Source organism: Gossypium hirsutum, chromosome D08 (genome assembly GCF_007990345.1).
Source record: "Gossypium hirsutum isolate 1008001.06 chromosome D08, Gossypium_hirsutum_v2.1, whole genome shotgun sequence".
Taxonomy (NCBI): Eukaryota; Viridiplantae; Streptophyta; class Magnoliopsida; order Malvales; family Malvaceae; genus Gossypium; species Gossypium hirsutum.
Genome location: NC_053444.1, coordinates 67355035 through 67376027, shown reverse-complemented (window position 1 = coordinate 67376027; position 20993 = coordinate 67355035). Strand labels below are relative to the sequence as shown.

Sequence of the window (20993 nt, the reverse complement as noted above, 5' to 3'; positions counted from 1 at the left end):
ATTCCAGTCCCTTTCAGTTTTGATATTGAGCAAATCGGTCCATCTAAAAAAATAGAACAACTTAATCCTTGTCAATTTTGAAAGAGAGCAACTAAGCATAGTTAATCACAACACTAATGTTTTCTGTCAATTATGCATAAATTTGATTGGTATAATAAATTTAGCCATCGATGTTTATATATTATGCATAAATGTTGATTAAATATGTAAATGTTGTTAGTTAAATTTATTAAATCATGATCAAATTGGCAAAATGTGTAAATGTAGCAAGCTAAAATTGTTATGATGCCAAAAAAAAGAGAGCTTAATTGACAGAAAAATATTAACGTTGTGATTAATTGTTCTTAGTTGTTCACTTTCAAAATTGATATAGATTAAATTGCTCTGATTTCTTAGAGAGATTAATTTGCTCAATATCAAAATTGAGAGGAATCAAAAATGTATTTTTACCAAAAATATCTATAACAATATAGAAAGTATAATTCAACGAACTCTAAAGGGGATACTATAATTTTTTGCCCATGAACTTTGTAACTAGATCTATTTTGGTCATTAAACTTAGCAACTAGATCCATTTTGATCTTTGAACAAGATTGGACTGAATGAATCTAGAACTGATCAATATAATGGTCTGAACAAAGGGTTGAACTGGTTGACTCGAAAACTGCTTGAAATTGGTAAAATAAAAAAACCGAGACAAAAAATTAATAGTTGAACATGTTGAATCGGTGTTATTTTTTTAGATTTTTATAAATTTTTAATTAATTATTTAATTATTATTGGTCCGACGGTCGAACCAGTCAAATCGATTGAATCGGAAACTAATGGCCTAACTTGTTCAACCACCAATTTAATTATTAAATCACTGAATATGACACTTTGAAATTGTATCACATCATATTCATAACCTTGAGAATTAATATAAAATTTTTAACTTTTTAAGTGATGATATTGGAATTTTATATCTTTCAAGTTTAGGGACCATAAAGGACCTAATTGTCAAGTTTAAGTGTCAAAATGGACAAAAAAAAGTACAGACACCAAAGTGAACTTAATTACTAAGTTAAGGGACCAAAAATTATATTATCCCGGGAAAAAACCGCGCCAACGTGAAGAAAGCAGCGAAATTATACATGAAGAAGAAAAATAAGAACACAGAGCAGAGTCGGTGTGAAAGGAAAAAAAAAAAACAGAAAACAGAAAACAGAGAGAGAGAGAGAGAGAGAGAGAGAGAGAGAGAGAGAGAGGGATTGCTTTGATCCAAACAATAAACAAAGCAATATTCCCTTTCCTGTCTTTCTTTCCTTCGTTCTTTCATATCCCATTATTTCTTTCATTTTTCCCCTTAATTTTTTCCTTTTTTTTTGTAAAACAAAATATAACACCCAAAGAAACAAAAATGTCGATCAATATGAAAACTTTGACCCAAGCCTTCGCCAAAACAGCTGCCGTCATCGAGAAAACCGTACACACAACCGTGCAATCAGCCGTACAAGAGGTTACAGGACCCAAGGCTCTTCAAGATTACGAGCTTCTCCACCAGATAGGTTCCGCCGGTCCTGGCCTTGCATGGAAGTTGTATTCCGCCAAGGCGCGTGACGGGACGCATCCCCATCAGTATCCCACGGTTTGCGTGTGGGTTTTGGACAAGAAGGCGATGTCTAAGGCGCGAGCGTGCGCGGGGTTGTCTAAGGCGGTGGAGGATTCGTTTTTTAATTTGATACGGGCGGATGCGGTGAGGTTGGTGAGGCTGAGGCATCCCGGAGTGGTCCATGTTGTACAGGCTTTGGATGAGAATAAGAATGCCATGGCTATGGTTACGGAACCTTTGTTTGCATCGGTGGCTAATGCGCTTGGGAATGTTGATAATGTTGCCAAGGTTCCTAAGGAACTCAAAGAGATCGTACGTGCTTTACTGCCTCTTTTTTCATTATTGAATTTGATTATTGCTTAGTTTCGATTTTCGAATTACTCCAATGCTGGGTATCATTGATTGAATCTTAAATGGTTATATAGTTGTTGAGAGGGCCAACTCATTGGGAAAAGTCTTTCAGTGTCGTCTGTTGGCTGCCGGCCAAACCCAAGAAAGGTAGGTATTGTTGTGTTCCATGTAATAGCCTTGAAGGGTTCACGGAGGGGGGCCGTCCCGGTTGGTGGAGATACGAACTGTACCTCTCACGGTAGAGGTGTCAGTATAGTGTGTAATATCAATTTTCAAATTACTCCCATACTTATATAGTTTATCCAAATCTGCGAATCTATCTAGAAACCAATTTGTGTCCTTCTAAGTAGTACTGTGAATGTCTTTTTTAAGCATTGTAGTTCTCCAGGATCAGTTTCATGCATGATGGAATGGGAGTCACCTTATCCAATTTAGTATAGGAAGCATGGACAAGGGAACACATGAATTTCTACAATTTAGTACACGGTAGGGTAGGACATGCAATGAAAGATATTATATAATAACAATGTAAAACTGACACTTCCAATAAATAATAACATGCAAAGCAGTTTTGTGTACAAGGTGCTAGAACCCTTATATTGTCTCAGGTGCAAGGTGCAAAAATATGTTCGACTGAGTAAAGTATAGTGCAATGCATGTGTGTTTTTGTATGTCTCTCTCTCTCTCTCTCTATATATATATGTATATAAACTTAGAATATTATAACTTTATCTACAAAACATGCAAAATATTTTTAGTCTATATGCTTGATTTTCTTATGATCCACTTGTTGTTGAATACTCTCAAATCTCAAGAAGTGGAGAATTTGGCATTATCCCTTTCTTACTAGTAAATGTACATCTAATGAAAATTGAAAGATAAAAGAAATTAAAGAGAACCTTAAAAACTTGATAGTATCCATGTTTTAAGATTCATTTTGAATTTAAAAACTAGAACCTTAGAAAACACATCTCTTGTCCCTGTGTGGACCATGTTAGTTCTTCCTAAGATGGAAAATGTTCACTTGCAAAGTTGTTTCAATTTCAATGATGATTCAGCATTGAGGAAAGTTATATATGGCACTAAAATTTGGTGCTTAACCTAAGGCTTAAATGGCAAGTTATTATAACTAAAATATATTTTTGGCCACGCTCAATGCCTTGTTGCCTCAGCTTCAATGCATCTAACAGTATGTTGGAAACTTAAAATGTGGAAGTGAGTAGATAGATTGGGTGGAGTGATTACTAGAGTGGAGCTGAGTAGTAAAAACAATATTTACCATTTCTAAGAGTGGAGAGAAGAGAAGGTTAAAATTGTATGTTTATGGGCTATAACTTCATTCTGAGAATTATTAAAATGCATTTTGAATGGCTTAAAGGGAAAACACAATCTTAAATCATTTAAGTGTAATGCTTTTGAATCCTTTTAATTTTGGTGAATTTAAAGTGAGGTTTTGCAGTGGTTAGCTTCACCGCCGAACAATATCCTCTCCCCTTTAAGAAAAATTTTCCAAATGCCAAATATGATAAAGGCAAACTTTTACTACTTTTACTATACTCTCCTCCACTTCCCTTTACATGAAGATATTGCAAGAGTTATTTCTACTTTGGAAAATTGACTCATGCCTTTCTTTTCAACATTGGATATGAATGTCTCTTATATTTGACATGTCATTATATCAGAAGAAGTTGTTGAAGATTCACTTGGAATGCTTAGTGCTTAAATCATACACCACTAGATTATGTCTTTATCATATAATTTATAATTATAGCAAATTTAAATGGTCTTTCTCCTTCTCAGGAAATGGGTTTGGTGGAGGTCAAACATGGTTTGCTTCAGATTGCAGAATGCTTGAATTTTCTTCATAACAATGCACGTATTGTTCATCGGGCTATATCACCTGAGGTTACATTTTTACCTTTTTCTTAAGATTGTTTTCCTAATTTCTACGAATACGATCACCGAATAGTGATAATGTTTCGAAATCTTTGTTTCTTGTTTCTGCTTAATTGTTTTGATGTGCTGTTATCATGAACTAATGATTCTGTAGAATCTGTGCAGTGTTTTTATCCTACTTATTCCTTTTGATTTTTACGAAAGTTTTAACTGTTTTGTTTTAGTAGAGGCTTAGGCCTACAATTCCTTGGTACATTTTCTATTTGCTTCTTTTCACAATTTTCTTGATTGTTGAGAAAAGATTAATTATGTGCCTTTGGAGCTGCAATATTGATCATTGAGGGTAGGGAACATAACCACTGTATAGGTGTCTGACGACTGAGTTTGTTCTTTGCAGAATGTCCTGATTACGTCAAGTGGAGCCTGGAAGTTTGGTGGGTTTGGTTTTGCTACCTCAACGGATAAAGCCTCTGGTGATTGTGCTAATGTGCAGGCCTTCCATTATGGCGTAAGTGAAACTTTGGTATTTTAAAGGTTTAGCTCAAGTGGTAAGGGTGGCTGGATTTTGAGAAAAGGAAGGCAAGCCAAAGAAAAAGCCAGTGTGTTTTACATATCAATTCAATTCCTTGACCCAACTGAAATCAAACATGAAACAAGGGAAACAAATATATGAAGAGAAACCCATTTTCTTTGGCTATGTTGCTTTGTCTCTTTATTTTTTCTTGAAATATCCATGCTCAAGACATATTTGGTAGGCATGGGCACGGAGGTTTGACTGTTGAAATATAGGGATAAACATGGAAAATTTTGATGATCCATGTCAGGCAAATGTGCATATCTGACACATCCTCAAATAGAAGTTACATAGTCCGGTTTACTATTGATAATTTATTTAATGTTATGACATCAGCATGTTATGTGTGTTTTTATGTTCTAATATGACATGTCATAGATGCAGTATAAGGTCGGACATGTTTGTCTTATTTATTGCAGTTTGTGCTTTTAGAATGCCATTTTAACTCCATTCTTTAACCACCTTATTGGCTTTGGTGTCAATGCTTCAATTCTAAGTCAATTTCTTTCTACTTTTTTAGGCTTTGATTTCTTTTGGATTTTTTTTTTCATTTTTTGACTTGTTGGCCACTAGTGTTTTCTTTGCAAATATTCATTTTTATCAAGTACTTGATCCTGATTGATGGATTTACCATGTTTGCAATAATGATACATTTGTAGCTATCACATTCTGATAATATGATTTTATATGGTCTGTTCAGGAATATGATACTGAAGATTCTGTGATGCCTCTTCAGCCATCATTGAATTACACTGCACCTGAACTGGTTTGTAGTAAAGCATCTTCAGCTGGATGTTCTTCTGACATTTTCAGTTTTGGATGCCTTGCCTACCATTTAATTGCTCGAAAGCCTTTGTTCGCCTGCCACAACAATGTCAAAACGGTACTTACTAATTTAAAGTTTTATCCTTTGACATAGCCTAATATTAATCCAGTTCTGTTTTCTTTAAACATTAGTATCTGGAAAGGGGTTCTCTCTCATTTTGAGTGCCTGTTACCCTTTTTGCTTATGATAGAAAAAGAATTTCATTAGAGCAACTCAAATCAGGGTTACAAAATGAAGCTAGGAGAGATTTTACCAGTGTAAAATCGAGGGAGAGAGAAAAAGAGGAAGAAAGAAGAGAAAGAAGACAGCCTTGCTGTCACTGCTTTGGCTGTAATCAGCCGGGAAAAAGAAGAAAAAAAGAGAGTAAAGAGAAAAAGGGTTTTTTGAAAGAATTTCTTGTGTATATACATTATGCTACATAACATATTTATACTAGTACCCAGATATACAAAGAAGGAAAGATATTTCAATTAATGCTAATTAATCCCTAGAATTATGCACAATAAATCTAAAGATACTAATATTACCATAACAACCAATTGTCCTACATCACATGTAAGTTTAGCTAAAATGAGCAAAGATGTTAGTACTTCCCTAACATGAGAGAACTGACAACTACACTCAAAAGATAAATCCAAGATGTGTGAAATGAATAACCTCATTACCAAATGTGTCAAAAATTTTAACTTTGACTTCTTATTATTTTAAGTTTTTAAATATATTTTTTAGAAACTTTAACTAATTAAAATGTTTAAAACAATAGTGGTCATAGTTTAAAAAATTGACCAAAAGAATGTCAACCATTACAGTTTAATGGGAGGGGATAGTGAGAGTACAAAATGTTTCTCAAATCTTAAGTTATTTTTTTAACTCATTGAGATGACTTTTTTAAAAGTGCAATCTTTTGTGTGAAGTCCATATGATCATCTACTTGAGGTAAAGTTGATTGGTGACTGGTCAAATTTTTTTGATGACCTTTTGCCATAACGAATCAAGAGTTGTGTCATCCATTGCCGCTTGAAGTCTCTGATAAAACAGAACTGTTGTACTTCATGATCTGGGTTTAGAATGATAAAGCTTTCTGGAAATGCACTTACAATCCATCTTTTATCTCGGCCTCAGGTTACTCCCATATTATATTTTTGTGTTTCCTGGTTTCTTGATGATGGCTAAAGAAGCAAATCACAAAATAACCATTTTGTACCAACTTTAGGCAAACTGTAAAGCTAATCTCGGGCCTTAAACAGGTGATACTGAGCAGGCTTAAGGGTCAAGACATAAGACTAGACAGTTTTGACACCCATCATAGTACACTTCGCCACATGTATGGCTTTGCAGTGATTTTGGCAATGAAAAAGCTTTTTTCTACTGCATTTGTTCCTTAATGCAAATTAGAGAAGTATGTGTCTCAAAGAGGCAAAGACTGTCTTAGAAACTCTGGAATTCAACAAATTCAAATAAACATGTTGAAGGACTTCTTTGCAGCATACTTGACTTTCATTATGCTTTCTTTTTCTCTATTTTTCTTTTTAAGTTTTGTGTATAAAAAACAATAAAGTTAACATATGCATATTTCAGCTTCACCTCTTAAAACTTCTTTTAAATCTGTTTTAAAGTAGCAGTTATTGAGTATTGCCTTTCTTTCCTGCAGTATATGAATACGTTGACATACTTACCCAATGAAGCCTTCTCCTCTATTCCACAAGAATTAATCCATGACTTACAGAGGATGCTTTCTGCAAATGAATCTGTCAGGCCATCAGCACTGGATTTTACTGGTAACAAGGGGAACCTTATAGACCCTGCAATTTTGTTTTGGTCCTCCAAAACAAGAAAAAGGGGGAAAGCATTTTCGAATAGATGAGTTTGTTTCCTGTATGCAAGTATATTTTAAGGGAATGTTTTGAGTTTTGATAATCTCTCTACTTTGAGTTTTGCTGCATTAAAATTGCTGTGAAAAGTAAAATATGAACTTCCTCTTAAATGGCAATGGGACTGTTTTTATGTGGTATTCATAGTGTTCGTGCTTTTAATGAAAGACTTGGTCCATCATTATCAAAACTCAATTTTTAATTTTGATTATGTGTAGTTAAACTAAAGCAAATGGCATGAATTATCCTATGAGTCCCCCGTGGTTATTACTAAACTGGCATTTAAACACTACTATTTGGATTACTTTGATTATTATAAATTTTCTTCATTGCATTCGCAGGTTCTCCTTTTCTCCAGGATGACACTAGGTTGCGTGCTCTTCGCTTCCTTGACCACTTGCTAGTATGTGTTTGAATTTTTGGTTGTCTCACACATGATCATTAAACTCAGTCATCTAGAAGTAACTTGCTTGAAATATGTGCAAGGAAAAAGTCTAAATTCGTGGGTTAAATTTTGTTTCCTTGCAGGAAAAGGATAACATGCAGAAATCTGAGTTTTTAAAAGCTTTATCTGACATGTGGAAAGATTTTGACCCCCGTGTGTTGCGATATAAGGTTTGAGATTTTATTTTGCCTCTCTAAGTGCAGCTTTCCTAATTTTTCTTAGCTTGTAATACAAATTTGAATTTTAAGAACCATTTTAGTTATTAGGCATGGGTCTGTCTTTAAAAATATTTGGGAAACTAAATAAAGAGATATTGGAAACCGGACTTGTTCTTGATTTTGTGAAGTGATATTCATATGTGCATTTGATATTCTTCAAGATCTTCAAGTGTCATCTTTCTCCCTTATTTGTTACTTTTCCCGGTTCACCACACTGAATGAGTAGTTGTTAATGGTTCAGTTGCTTTATCTATTGCATTTTGCAGACAAAATCAAGTCAAGTGAATAAGATTTTCTAAATGCAGGTACTTCCACCTCTTTGTGCAGAACTAAGGAATTTGGTTATGCAGCCATTGATTTTGCCGATGGTTCTCATGATTGCAGAGTCACAGGTACTTGTTTTGCTCGTTGTCAGGTTTTTGAGTATCAAGAGCATGCAATTTTGTTTATTTACAATTGCAATTCTAAAAGAAACAGCTTGAGGATTGTTTTGACATGTTGATAAAGTTATTGTCTCAATTTATCTCTTGTTCTCTTTTAACAAATTGTGAATAGTGTGATAAATCCCCGTTAATATATTCAAACTTTTCTATCTTGTTTGAGCAATGAGCTGATGGTTTCAAATGTATTGCAGGATAAAAATGATTTCAAATTTGTTACTTCACCCGTTCTTATGCCTGTTCTGAGCAATGCTGCAGGAGAGGCCATGTTGTTGCTGTTGAAGAACGCAGAGCTTATTATCAACAAGGTAACTAAAGGTAACCAAAGTAGGTGCTCGCTGACAGAATGCTCTCACTGAAAGATTCATAAGAAAACAAAGAAAATTGAACCCAAAAAGGAAAAAGATTGCTGAGTCACACATAAGGTTTATTGTAGCAGACTCTTAAATGGTGTTATCCTATCTTTTTTAGGTTTCGTGTGGTCTTATATTAAAGTTGAGCCCCTCCGCATATGTCAAATGGTTCTAGGTTTTATGCTTAATATTGCTTGAAGTTTTCTTATAATATAATTTTATATCTCAATTCAAAAAGTACATTGATTTATATAGACTTCAAGCATCCTTATCCTAGAAGAAAGAGAAGCTTAACTTTAATTCGGAACTACTAGATATAAAACTAAAAAACTTAATACAAAACATAATAGGATAAGGAAAACCGAAACCAAGATCCAATACCCTAAAATAAATTCCAAATACAGCTATTGTACTTCAAAATTACAACTAAGCTTATATATACAAATTAATAAAATAAAATATAGTAGTTCAATAGATCAAATATCTTTCCATCCTTCCTCATCCACCCCTCTCAAAAAGGAAAAAGATTTCTTCTTGTTTTGTGTACTTTGTTTAAGCTTTACTAACATTACGAAGTCTTCTTGTCTCTATTGGTTTAATTACTAATAAATACTAAACAGTATGAGACACTACTCCTGATAATATCATCGTACAAAATTTCTTGAAACATTGCAGAATAATTTCCAAATCTATCATAATCTTTAGCTAAAGGGCATACCAGCTCATGTAATATGCGTAGAGTTCTATGGTTTGCCATCTTTTTACTCTTATTAGCTAGTAGGTCAATAAAATCTGTTCAAATGTTGAGAAAATCATGTAAAAGAAGCTTGCTGTTGTAAGTTATTTCAGATATGCTTTTCAATTTCATTGGGCTGACGTGTTACATATGAATACTGAAAAAGACAACTTTATGGAATGGCAATGTTTTGTTACCTATTTTTTTAGAGGCTTGTTTACATCATTTGATTATAGTTGTTCTGATAACTGTAGACAAGCTCGGAGCACCTAGAATCCCATTTACTTCCCATGTTTGTTCGAGCTTATGATGACAGTGATTCTCGTATACAAGAGGAAGTTTTGAGAAAATCTGCATTCCTTGCCAAGCAACTTGATCTGCAGGTGATTCTCATATACAAGAGGAAGTTTTTTTCGCCATTTTTCTCTGTATTTTTTTGTGTGTAATAATACTTATCGTAAATAAGTTCTACCCGTTAGAAGAGAATCAGAGATGTTGCCAAATTCTTTCTGTATCAGATGTTATTGCTTGTTATTATTGGTTATTGGGTTAAAAAAGGGGTAAAAGTCATTTGTATCTTTGATTTTCGGATGATTTTACATATTCTACTAGGATGTATGGATTTGAAAATGAATCAAATGTGAAGTATGGATTTGATCCTTCGTTGGCAGTTTCCTTGAATAATACTGTTAATTATAGATTCGACACTATGATATCAAACAGCTTGCATGTTTCATCTGTATCTTCTAGTTTTTATTTTATCTTATTTTTTTTTTCATTTTAAATTCCTGATGATATTGCTTATCTTAAGCTTCTAACTTTATTTTTCAAATTGTACTTTTATTCCCTTCAGCTTGTGAAACAAGCCATTCTGCCTCGTATTCATGGCTTAGCTCTTAAAACAACAGTTGCCGCGGTATGCATGCTTCTTTTCTTTGTTATTAACTTAATATTTAATATATAGTCATGATTTATTATATGTAATGATATGACCAAACATTGCTATTTCGTATCATCCATCAAAAACGTGCTATCTTTGTAAATGAGTGAAGTAACAGACCCATCTGTTTCTCAAAGTTTGCGGAACTGGGGGCCTTTTTAAAAAAAGAAATTAATATTATATTAAGTTGCCTTTTAATGAACATAGCTAATCCATTTTTATTAAGTTCAGTTACTCATTCTAGCCTCTTAATTGCTTTATTTGAGCAGGTTAGAGTCAATGCTTTGCTATGCTTGGGAGATTTAGTTCACACACTTGATAAAGGTTCTGTCCAGGATGTCTTGCAAACTATTCAACAATGCACGGCTGTTGATCGTTCTGCCCCTACTCTTTTGTGTTCCCTGGGGGTTTCAAACTCAGTTCTCAAGAAGGTAACGATGGATTCTTTTTTTTTTTTTTGGTTTCTAATTTGTTCGGAAATTCCTAGCGACTTGCAGCTCATTATTTGTCTTTGCCGTTCATCTTCGTCAGTATGGACTTGAGTTCACCGCAGAGCATGTCCTCCCTTTACTCACACCTCTTCTCACTGCCCAACAGTTGAATGTTCAGCAGTTTACCAAATATATGCTCTTTGTCAAAGATGTTCTCAGGTGGTTGGTTATTGTTGTGCTTGTTGAATTCCCTAGGAACCCATTTATCCTCGTTTTAGTTCTTCTCGCTCCCCTGTTATTGGTTTACCCGTCTCTTATGAAGATGTGATTTATAATTTTGTTTTAACTCAGAAAGATAGAAGAAAAGCGGGGTGTTATTTCGACTGATTCTGGAACTCCAGATGTAAAACATGCTGTCACTGCCAATGGGCTTCAGTCTCAAGTGTTGAGCAATTCAAGTGGAACTGTGGCTCCGGCAAAAAGCAGCCCAGCGTGGGATGAAGCCTGGGGCTCTGCCCACAGAGGAGCTGCCAATGCCACTGCCACTACCACTGCAGATGGGATTCAGTCTCAAGCTTTGAGCAACGCAAGTGGAACTGTGGCTCTGGCAAAAAGCAGCCCAGCATGGGATGAAGAGTGGGGCTCTGCCAACAGAGGAGCTGCCACTACCACTGCAGATGGGATTCAGTCTCAAGCCTTGAGCAACGCAAGTGGAACTGTGGCTCCTGCAAAAAGCAACCCAGAATGGGATGAAGAGTGGGGCTCTACCTCCAGCAGAGCTTCCAATGCCACTACCACTACCGCCGCAGATGGGCTTCAGTCTCAAGCCTTGAGCAACACAAGTGGAACTGTGGCTCTAGCAAAAAGCAGCCCAGCATGGGATGAAAACTGGGGCTCTACCACCAGCAGAGCTGCTATTGCCAATGCCACTACCACTGGAGATGGGCTTCGGTCTCAAGCCTTCAGCAATGCAAGTGGAACCGTGGCACCAGCGAAAAGCAGCTCATCATGGGATGAAGACAGGGGCTCTACCAACAGAGGAGCTGCCAATGCCACTGCAGGTGGGGTTCAGTCTCAAGCCTTGAGCAATGCAAGTGAAACTGCGGCTCCAGCAAAAAGCTTCTCAGCATGGGGTGAAGACGGAGACTCTACCAACCGAGGAGCTGCCACTGCCACTGCCCACCAGCCTTCAAAAGCCAACTTATCTATTCACTCTAATTTGGGGGATAAATCAAGTGAACCAACACCTTGGCAATCTCATTCTCCCATTATGTCCGCTATGTCTAGCCAGCAAATGCATGCGTCTTGCCCTGCAGTTGACACCGAGTGGCCTCCTGCTTCATCAAGCAATGGAACATCATCCCCATCAAATTTCGATGATTTAGATCCTTTTGCAAACTGGCCTCCACGACCTAGTGCCTCGAACAGTTCTGGGACCTTGAACAATGGCACAACCATGGAACAGGCCACTAACAAGTCTGGATCCAGTTCCATCACAAGTATCACAAACAACATGAACTACCACACTGACAACAGCAATTGGTCCTTCACCAACAACCAAAACTCAGGGCAGATATCACATCCTAATCACAGAAATCCCACGATAAATGCAACAATCCCGAACAATGGGAATCTCCAGAGCTCTATGGGATTCTTGAAACAGAACCAGGGGATTTCAGTTCCGGTCAGTTCGAACAATAATCAGAAACCAGCAGATCTTGGTTCTACATTTGGTTCTAGCAAGTCAGCTCCAAGACTTGCACCGCCACCCTCAACTGCGGTCGGTAGAGGAGCAAATTCAGCCTCAAGGGCTACTCATGCCACACCTACATCCCAACAGCCTTCTCTTTTGGATTTATTTTGATAGGTGAGGGATTTGGTGTTGTTAAAGCAAACACAAAGAAGTCATTCTTTTGAATGTGGTTTACATATGGCTAAAATCCCACGTTGTACAGCAGGCCTTTGGCCCTGAAACTAAATTTATTCATCATTGTTGATGCCATTGTTCTGTAGTTGTTATGGGCTTGTTTGAAGAGGGGGCACCCATTTTGTTATAATTTGTTTGCGTGTTAACTCTATTATTTCTTGATATATGTTTTTTCAAATATACTGTTCAAACATCTACCTGGTTTAATTGGTAATCATGTACTAAATCGTTTACAGCTAATTTTGTATACCGTAAAAACGAGTAGGTCCCAATTCCTATCATCTAACAGAATCTATACTTACTTGGGTAAAATTGACTCTCACTTTGTTTTACTTTTTTCCGCCTGGGGGCTTTTTAGAAATGTTTTAAAACTCGGTCAATTGATTTAACCGTCGCTACAATAATTATTAATTAATTAATTAAAAATTCTATTTTTTTACTGGTTTCAGGAGTTGGTTCAAATTTTGTCTAGATTAGTATACTAGCTGATTTTTTATCGAACCAGTTCGACTGATCGATCAAATCCAGTTCCAACAACATTGGATTGTAGACCATAAGAAAACAAAAAAACTTGTTACTCAAAATGAGAGCTAAACAATTGAATCTGGGCAAAATCAACTCCTTCGCTTATATACGCACAAAAGAACTGTTCAGATTACAGAACAAAATAGTACTTGGAACACAAAAAATGCCATCCATTGCTGTTGAAGTTGTAAAACAGAAAGTGCCAAAGTGAAGAGTGCAAACAGCAAACGAGGCATGCAAACCACTGGAACTGGAAGTATATTAGGAGCAGAGACCTAACAGACTGTCTTTAAGCTAAAGCAGAATGCTAGATTTAGTGATATAACAAAGATGATAGTAGTTTTGATATTTCAAGCCGTTCTTCCATTACTGTTGTATCACAAAATATGATGAAACAAAATCAAAGCTCCTTTTGCAGTTGCATCAAGCGCCACAATGATCATCTTCAAGAGATTTCGACATAGAAAATGCTGCTAACTTATACCATACTATCTTATCTCAACACCATCGATGTATTTAACTCGCAAAACCTGGAAGAACTATAAAGTTTCTATCAATTCAAGTTCTTCATTTCACATAAATAAATAAATAAACGATAATGCAACATATGGATACTAAAGGAGGAAACATATGACTATCAACATGCATTTACAAACAATGAATTGCTTAAAATGGCCTTCGACAAGCATCAATGTTCACATGCACGGACCTTATAAGCCAAGAGCGATCAACACTTTTGACAATATGCTATCACTCTGGGGCTTAGAACAAAGTAAAACACACCATATCAATGAGAAAACCTTCCAAACATGATGGATGATATGGAAATGCGACAATTGAATACTCCCAATACACCAAATTCTATGAACATATACACAGACCTTCTAAGCCAATAACACTCAACATGTTTGACAATATGTTATCACTCTGGGGTTTAGAACAAAGTAAAACACACCATATCAACAAAACCTTCTAAACGTGATGGATGGATGATATGATGATACGTCCATTAAATAGTAGACTCTCAATACACCGAATTCTATGAACATATGCACAGACCTTCTAAACATGTTTAACAATATGTTTAACAATATGTTATCACTCTGGGGTTTAGAACAACGGTAAAACACACCATATCAATGACAAAACCTTCTAAACATAATGGATGGATGATATGATAATACGACCGTTGACTAAGTAGACTCTCAATACACTGAATTCTATGAACATAGGGTTACTGTATAACCTGGCAGCTGAAATTTATAAACAGGTTTAAATGAAATATTTAACTGCAATGGTCGTTCATTCCCCTTCCACTTGATGCTATAACTTCTGAAAAGAGTTACATTACATTACAATATAATTCACTTATTTTGCAGACTTTATTTCCAAAATTCCCACGAACTCCAGGTATGTGGAGGGATATGAGCACCTTTTTCTTTTCCCTAAACTTGCCTTTCATCAAGAGGAGGCAAATGCAGAGGGCAGAATTGGGTGGGGATTGTTAGCTTTTGAAGTAAACATTGTTGGTCCAGATTAGATTTCATGCAGGCTTCACAAATTCGGATAACATTCTGCCACATTATTTTAGAAGAATACATAAAAATATTGATAGATCTCTGGAATTATATGCTCTGTTAGAAAAATAGATTCACAATATTACTAATAGATCTTACATCAAGAGGCGCCAAATGAGACATAGAAGTTTGTTCTATTAAAATGACAGTACAAAATAATCATGTAGCTACAAGCATATATGGAATGGATTCCTGTATCCTATCTAGTGTTGTATTAGAAAAACATGAACTTCTCTTCCTGCTTATTATATTATAATACTATTTAATAGAATTAATATCATAATATAAATTAAAAGATAAGAGATTATCTAAATTCAATAAATCTCACTCTTGTGGCAATGGCAGCATGGGAGGAGCAACTTTGTTGTTAAGTGCTGCAAAATATCACTTCTATTATTATTATAGTAGTAATACTTAATAATAATTATTATTTGCAGTTTTGCACTGAGTAATTTATGTTAACTAAAAGCTCCTGTCTTTAAAATTAATAATGATTACTTCGTTTTAGATGTTAGTTTTCAGTTTTAATAAATAAGCCCTTAACTTCCCATTATCATCATCATCATCATCATCATCATCATCACCATCATCATCATCATCAATAGTAGTAGTCTAAGAGAAAAAGAAAAAAACAACAACAAAAGATACGCGTACACATTGACAAAATAGATAAACAAAACACATGCACCAACCTTAGCAACTTTGTCATAACAAGTTATGGATGACATAATACTTAATAGAAGAGAAACTAACCATCTATCACTTCTTATTTCCTGGTTTTATCAAGAACTTCAATGTATCTCTTTGGAATTCCATATTGCTCAAGCAGATGTCTCGCAACATCATCAATGACCCCACCTTGGATAAGAACCTCAAGCCCTTTCTTACCTATAAACAGTGCAAATGGCTTGCATTCAAGTGATTGTTTAAAACACAAGTAAATGCATGCAACAAGGATAATATACAAAAAGAAACATGATTTTGGAGTTATCAGGTGCCGCAAGTTTGAGTCATTTCAAGTTGAAGTAGCCTTTTTTTCTTTTTCTTTTTTTTGGGGGGGGGTGGAGGGGTGTTCAAGTCAGATTTGATAAAATATCAAGTTATATGTTTATGTATATTGCCTTTGTGTGTGGGCAGATAGCCAAGCTCATGGACAGCTCTACTATTTCTAAACTGACAAAGCAATAAACCAACCTGGCAATTCTGCCACTGTTGTACTGCAAGCAAACTTCTTCTGCAACTCTGATGCCAATGCTTCTGGATCAATGAGGAAAGTTTCCAAACCTGAAACTTTTGTCACCTTCTTGTTGCCTTGCCTCCGTTCAGTCATTATCTGAACTGTTTTCAAAACACCTTTCCGAACAACAGATTCACCTCCTCTAGTCACCATGTGGTGGGCCTGCATACGGTTTATAAATGTTGCTCCTAAATCTTTCTTGTGGATCTCAGTTGGATATGTTGATCCTTTCTTGATGGCTCCCTTAAATAACGCATCACACAAAGTTGCATCTAATACCACAGTGGCTTTGTTTGTTTGCTTCACCAGATTTTCTTTCTCAATGTACTTGAAGACAATATCAGTAGCTTCAGAAGCTGAGTACAGTTTCCCAGTGTCAGCTCCAACAGAAGCAAAAATGGGATTAACATGCACACTTGACTTATAGACCTCTACCACTTCAAGCGCCTTCTGTGAACGGCTTTCACTAGCAGCAGAATCACCAGCCTGAACAACTTTCTCTACCGGTCGCTTTTCTGGCTTAAATTGCAAGTATTCTGGGTGACCTCGATTAACAGAAATCAACATAGCTTCTTTCTTGTACTTGTCTTCTTTTACTGTTATCTGTTCAAACATTGACAATGTTCATGAAATACAAAATAAAATAATTAATAGAAAAACACAACAACCCTTTCTAGGGTGAAGCCTATGGATGATTTAGGCCATTTGACAGCTTGATCATGATATAACCATATATGAACTAGGGGATGCACTTTTTGTATCAATTTCAGGCCACCATGACAACACTTTTAGATGGATTAAATATGAGACTTCACCAGTTTGAAACTAGATTAAAATTTCCAATGCCTCATTGGTGTTTGGTTTCATCATTTTATGGGAGTTGGAGAACTTTCAATACTATACGGAAAGGCACAATGCAGTTAATTTCTCTGGCAACAATAAATTTTTAAAGTAGAGCAAATTATTCTTAGAAATAGTTGTTTCTCCAACCAACCAGAAATTCAGAACCATCTTCTTAGTTTCTTTACCTCATAAAAGCTCCAAGCTTTTTAACTCTTTCTACTGCCTAAACTCATAGAACCTCAAACCCTTTAACCTTACCTTACTTTCAATTGCAATAATAGATCAGAAGGAAAAAAACAATGATGCAGCCAATGTAAAGATCAGAATAAATACATTTGTTTACCAATAAATTTATCTTATACAAAGATGCAGCCAAAATGTCAGGTTTCAATCATGTCAGGGCTAATGCAACATCAAACAATAAAGTCTAGCTCATTCAACCCTCAAATGGCATCCTCTGCATGCTATTTTACCTTCAAAGCATTGATCCAAATAACTGAGTAAAACCCACATGGAACAACAATACAAACCATTAACAAATAAAATGAGCACAAATCCACCCGGTTTATAAAAATCGTGTCACTACTTTCAATAAAAAAATGTAGGGAACAAACCAGTCCAGTAGATGTTTTGGCTTGCAGCCACTTTGATAACTTCTTATGAGATGATTTCTTGATATCTAATGTGATTCCTGAAGGTCTACAAGGTAACACGTGATTTGACCTACAACAATCACAAAACCCAAAAACTAAGAAATTGGAGAAAAAAGTGATACCTGCCCAAAAATTGAGCAAAAATTTTGGTGATATTGTATCATCCCATTTAAAAATGTGAGAAAATTTGGCAAGGAAGAATGAAAACGATTGTAATGAGAGTTTGCACCTTGGTTCACTTCTATGTCCCAATAATTTTTTTTTGTATCATCCCCATATTTACTAACTTTCAATTTCTTTTCATTGTTCATAGAATTGATTCTCATTATCCACCTACACTACCATGCAGAATTTCTTGTATGTGGCCACGCAAAGCATATTCATGCACTTATTTTTACTTCTCTCTTTCATTAAAAACTTCCAAAGAAATAGAGAGGAAGGTGAGGAGAGGAGAAAGATAAGCGCACAAATATCAATTTAAGTAATTTTACCATAACGTGCTTCCAGGCATCGGAAGGTCTTTATCCTTCACTGTTGTATGCAAAGCCTGCAAAAGGCATCTATCCAAATGGGAATCTACATCCTCAATGGAGAGAGACGAGAGCTCAATATCCAGTTTGGCAGCATCAACATTAGCTGTTGACTTCAAATCAGAGGCATCCGTCGTAATTTCTTTTGCAGCATTCTCAGAGTCATTTTGCATTGAGGCAGCACATGCATCAGAAATAGCACCATTTACATCAATGGACCCCTCGGTATTTTCATTGTTAACGCAACTTTGTTGCACATCGGACTCGCAAGTAGCACCTTCAGATGAATCAGAAGGTTGATTTGATGCCAAAAAAGAAGGATCCTCCAAGACAACATCCTCCAAGAAACCTGAGTTAGGAACATAATGACCCTCAACCGACTCCCTGCAAAGATCTCACAGGCATGTTAATAACAAAATAACTCATTAATTGATCTCTCATTTAGCTTACAGTTATACTTGCCAAAGTAAGTCACGGTAATAGTGCATTATCCTTAAAGCCTTCCCACGCAAACCAGCTTTTAAGGCTTCAGCACTGCTCATTGTGGTGGACCCAACCTGCAGAAAAGAAATCAAATGTTACAAACACTGACTACATAGAAATAAGATGTGGATATAGAGAACTAGCAAAAGGAAAAGCAGACAAATTTTCAAGATGCTTACTGCAATAGGTGCTGGATTGCCAGGAACTTTAACCGCCCATGGCTCACCAGCTGAAAATGAAGGTAGACCTTCAGCAGCCACACTAATACCAGGGAACATCAAATCTGCCCCTCCAATGACAAATCGAGAAACTTCACCCCCCTTAAGCATAAAATAAGGTAACATTTCAGGGAGCTCCCAGAGAGCAAAAACTGCAAGATAGAAAATTAAGATAACAAAACATCAAAACCCAAAAATAACATATATAAATATGAACATAACGTATGAAAGAAGTTCACCATGAGAGGTTTCTGAATAGAATTTATGTGAGGTTAATATCATTAGCATTCCAAATTTCCAATGGCCTTCTCTTCCAAGGAAACAAATCACGGTCTTCACTAACAAATTGTTCAACCTTTACCTATAAAACTTAAATTGTAGCTTGCTTTTCTACTATGATTATTGTTTTAAAACATCAAAACAGGCTCCAAATTTCTTTATTCCAGTTAGGATATAGTGAATCTAAATTCAGTTTGATGATTTCCACCATTCTTTTGAATATTCAAATTGAGTTTCATTGAAGCAAAGATATCTAACCACGTTTTCTCCATCAAATTCCATTTTAGGACTACCCTTTAGGTTAATTTAACCCAAGCTCATAGAACAACATTCATACTTAACATAACATGGAAACCAACAAAATTCCATACAAACACACTTGAGAACAAAAACCAGTGACGGTATATTTCACCATAACTAGCAAAAGAAGCAATGAAAGGATGAGTAAAAGAAACAAACCGGTAGGGTATATTTCAGAGCCACGGCCATCAACATTGAAAAACAAAGGAAAACCCCCTTCTACACCATACACATGGACTCGATTTTGAAACTTGGAAACAGTAATCTCAGCCTAATAATGAAAAACACATTGAATAAAAAGGATTCAAAATTATAAGAACAAAATAAAAAGATGAAACGGGGGTACCTTGGGCGGAAGCAAAGCATCGATATCGGCATCGGAAGCTCTGGGAAATCGGTCTCTGATGGTGCGTTTTAGCTTCTTCCTGTCGGCACCTGATAGCCTCTGCTGAGCCTTAGCTTCTACTGCCTTCTTGAACATTCTTTTCTTTGTTGTTGTTGATTAAGAACAAATGTTATAATATTACCTGGAAGTATAGCTGATCGCTAAAGGATTAAGGTTTCAGAGTTAACATGATCATATATCAAGCATCTCTTTGGAAGCGAATGAATTTTTCCTTTAGGGGTAGTTTCGTGATTTCACAAGTTATTATCCCATATATACTTTAGGTATATTATTAAAATCCTTGAGAAGTTTCATTAATATTTTTTTGGTTAAATTTTATTATTAGTCACTGTATTTTGCGTAAATTTATGAATTTAATTATTGTACTTTGATTTGGTATTTTTAGTCTCTATACTTTTCAAATGTTAAATTCATTAAGTTTTGTAATTTTTTTTTAAATTAGATGTGGTAAACATATTATTATATGTGTAATAGACGACTGTCATTTATGTCAAGACTGAAATTTTAAAATACGAAAAGTATAAGAACTCAAAATGTTCCAATTGAAGAATATAGACTAAATTTACAACTGTACTTATAATACAATACTAATAATTAAATTTAATCAGATAAATTTAACTGTTATTATTTGAGTCAAAATTAAAATTTTAATATTCGAAATACAAGTACTAAAAATAACCAAATTAAAGTAGATGGATTAAATCCATAACATTCAAAAAGTACAGGTATTAATAGCAGAACTTAACCTTTTAATGTTTCCTTTACGGGCAGTTCGGTGATTTTGCATGTTATTATTCAAAGGGATAATGGATATTGGCTCCTGTATTTTGAGGTTTGTTCAAATATGACCCTTATACTTTCAAAATGTCAAATTAAACTCTTGTACCTTATTTCCGTTTAATAAAGTAGCCCCTGACCCTACGGTGTTATTTTTTTCTGATGTGGCACTTTATCCAATCAAGGGGCACCACGTGTCACCTTTGACTGCCTTACTCAAGTCCTTATTAGCAATTTTTCCTTTTTTTGTTTTACTTTCATAAAGATTTTTTACCAAATTGAATTTTGAAAAAGTAAAAAAATATTTTCATAAATTCCTTAAGAATTATATTATAATTTTCAAAGATAAAATATATATAAATTCTTTTTCATTATTTCTTCCCAAAAAGTAAACGGAAAGAGAAAAAAAAACTTTAATTTAAATATTAAATAATTTAGGGTAAGTTGGGATAATTGCTCATAAGAGCCCAGTGAAGAAGCCTTCAAGTCAACACCTGGTGATTTCAATCCATCAATCGATTGTGGCGGAACGCTTCGTAACTTAAAAAAAAAATCTTTTTAAATAC

General features: G+C 35.3%; 2 protein-coding genes across 7 annotated transcripts; one reads left to right on the top strand and one right to left on the bottom strand.

The window, feature by feature from the left end:
• Positions 1-1161: 1161 nt before the first annotated feature.
• Positions 1162-12794, top strand: LOC107928275 (SCY1-like protein 2). Of its 2 annotated transcripts, XM_041098958.1 has the most exons (15): positions 1842-1903; positions 2017-2089; positions 3743-3847; positions 4236-4346; positions 5113-5295; positions 6890-7016; positions 7451-7512; positions 7638-7724; positions 8078-8164; positions 8407-8520; positions 9556-9684; positions 10155-10217; positions 10511-10672; positions 10773-10891; positions 11024-12794. In XM_041098958.1, the coding sequence occupies exons 3-15, from the start codon at positions 3746-3748 to the stop codon at positions 12534-12536; spliced, it is 2859 nt and encodes a 952-aa protein (XP_040954892.1). In that variant the 5' UTR covers positions 1842-1903; positions 2017-2089; positions 3743-3745; the 3' UTR covers positions 12537-12794. The 2 variants fall into 2 exon arrangements, with proteins under 2 accessions (XP_016714952.2, XP_040954892.1); XM_016859463.2 differs by lacking the exon at positions 2017-2089 and having other exon boundaries at positions 1162-1903.
• Positions 12795-13204: 410 nt separating this feature from the next.
• LOC107928356 (eukaryotic translation initiation factor 2D) lies at positions 13205-19877 on the bottom strand. 5 transcript variants are annotated; one of them, XR_005917067.1, is made up of 10 exons: positions 19591-19861; positions 19404-19515; positions 18627-18817; positions 18427-18521; positions 17926-18348; positions 17396-17504; positions 15896-16541; positions 15455-15589; positions 15030-15075; positions 13991-14698 (listed from the first exon to the last, which is right to left on the bottom strand). XR_005917067.1 is itself a non-coding variant. In XM_016859555.2 (9 exons), exons 1-8 carry the CDS (start codon positions 19723-19725, stop codon positions 15468-15470), a joined length of 1833 nt encoding a protein of 610 aa, XP_016715044.2. In that variant the 5' UTR covers positions 19726-19877; the 3' UTR covers positions 13205-13654; positions 15455-15467. The 5 variants fall into 5 exon arrangements, 4 of the variants coding, with proteins under 4 accessions (XP_016715044.2, XP_016715043.2, XP_016715045.2 ...); XM_016859555.2 differs by lacking the exons at positions 13991-14698; positions 15030-15075 and adding an exon at positions 13205-13654 and having other exon boundaries at positions 19591-19877; XM_016859554.2 differs by lacking the exons at positions 13991-14698; positions 15030-15075 and adding an exon at positions 13205-13663 and having other exon boundaries at positions 19591-19871.
• Positions 19878-20993: the final 1116 nt, after the last annotated feature.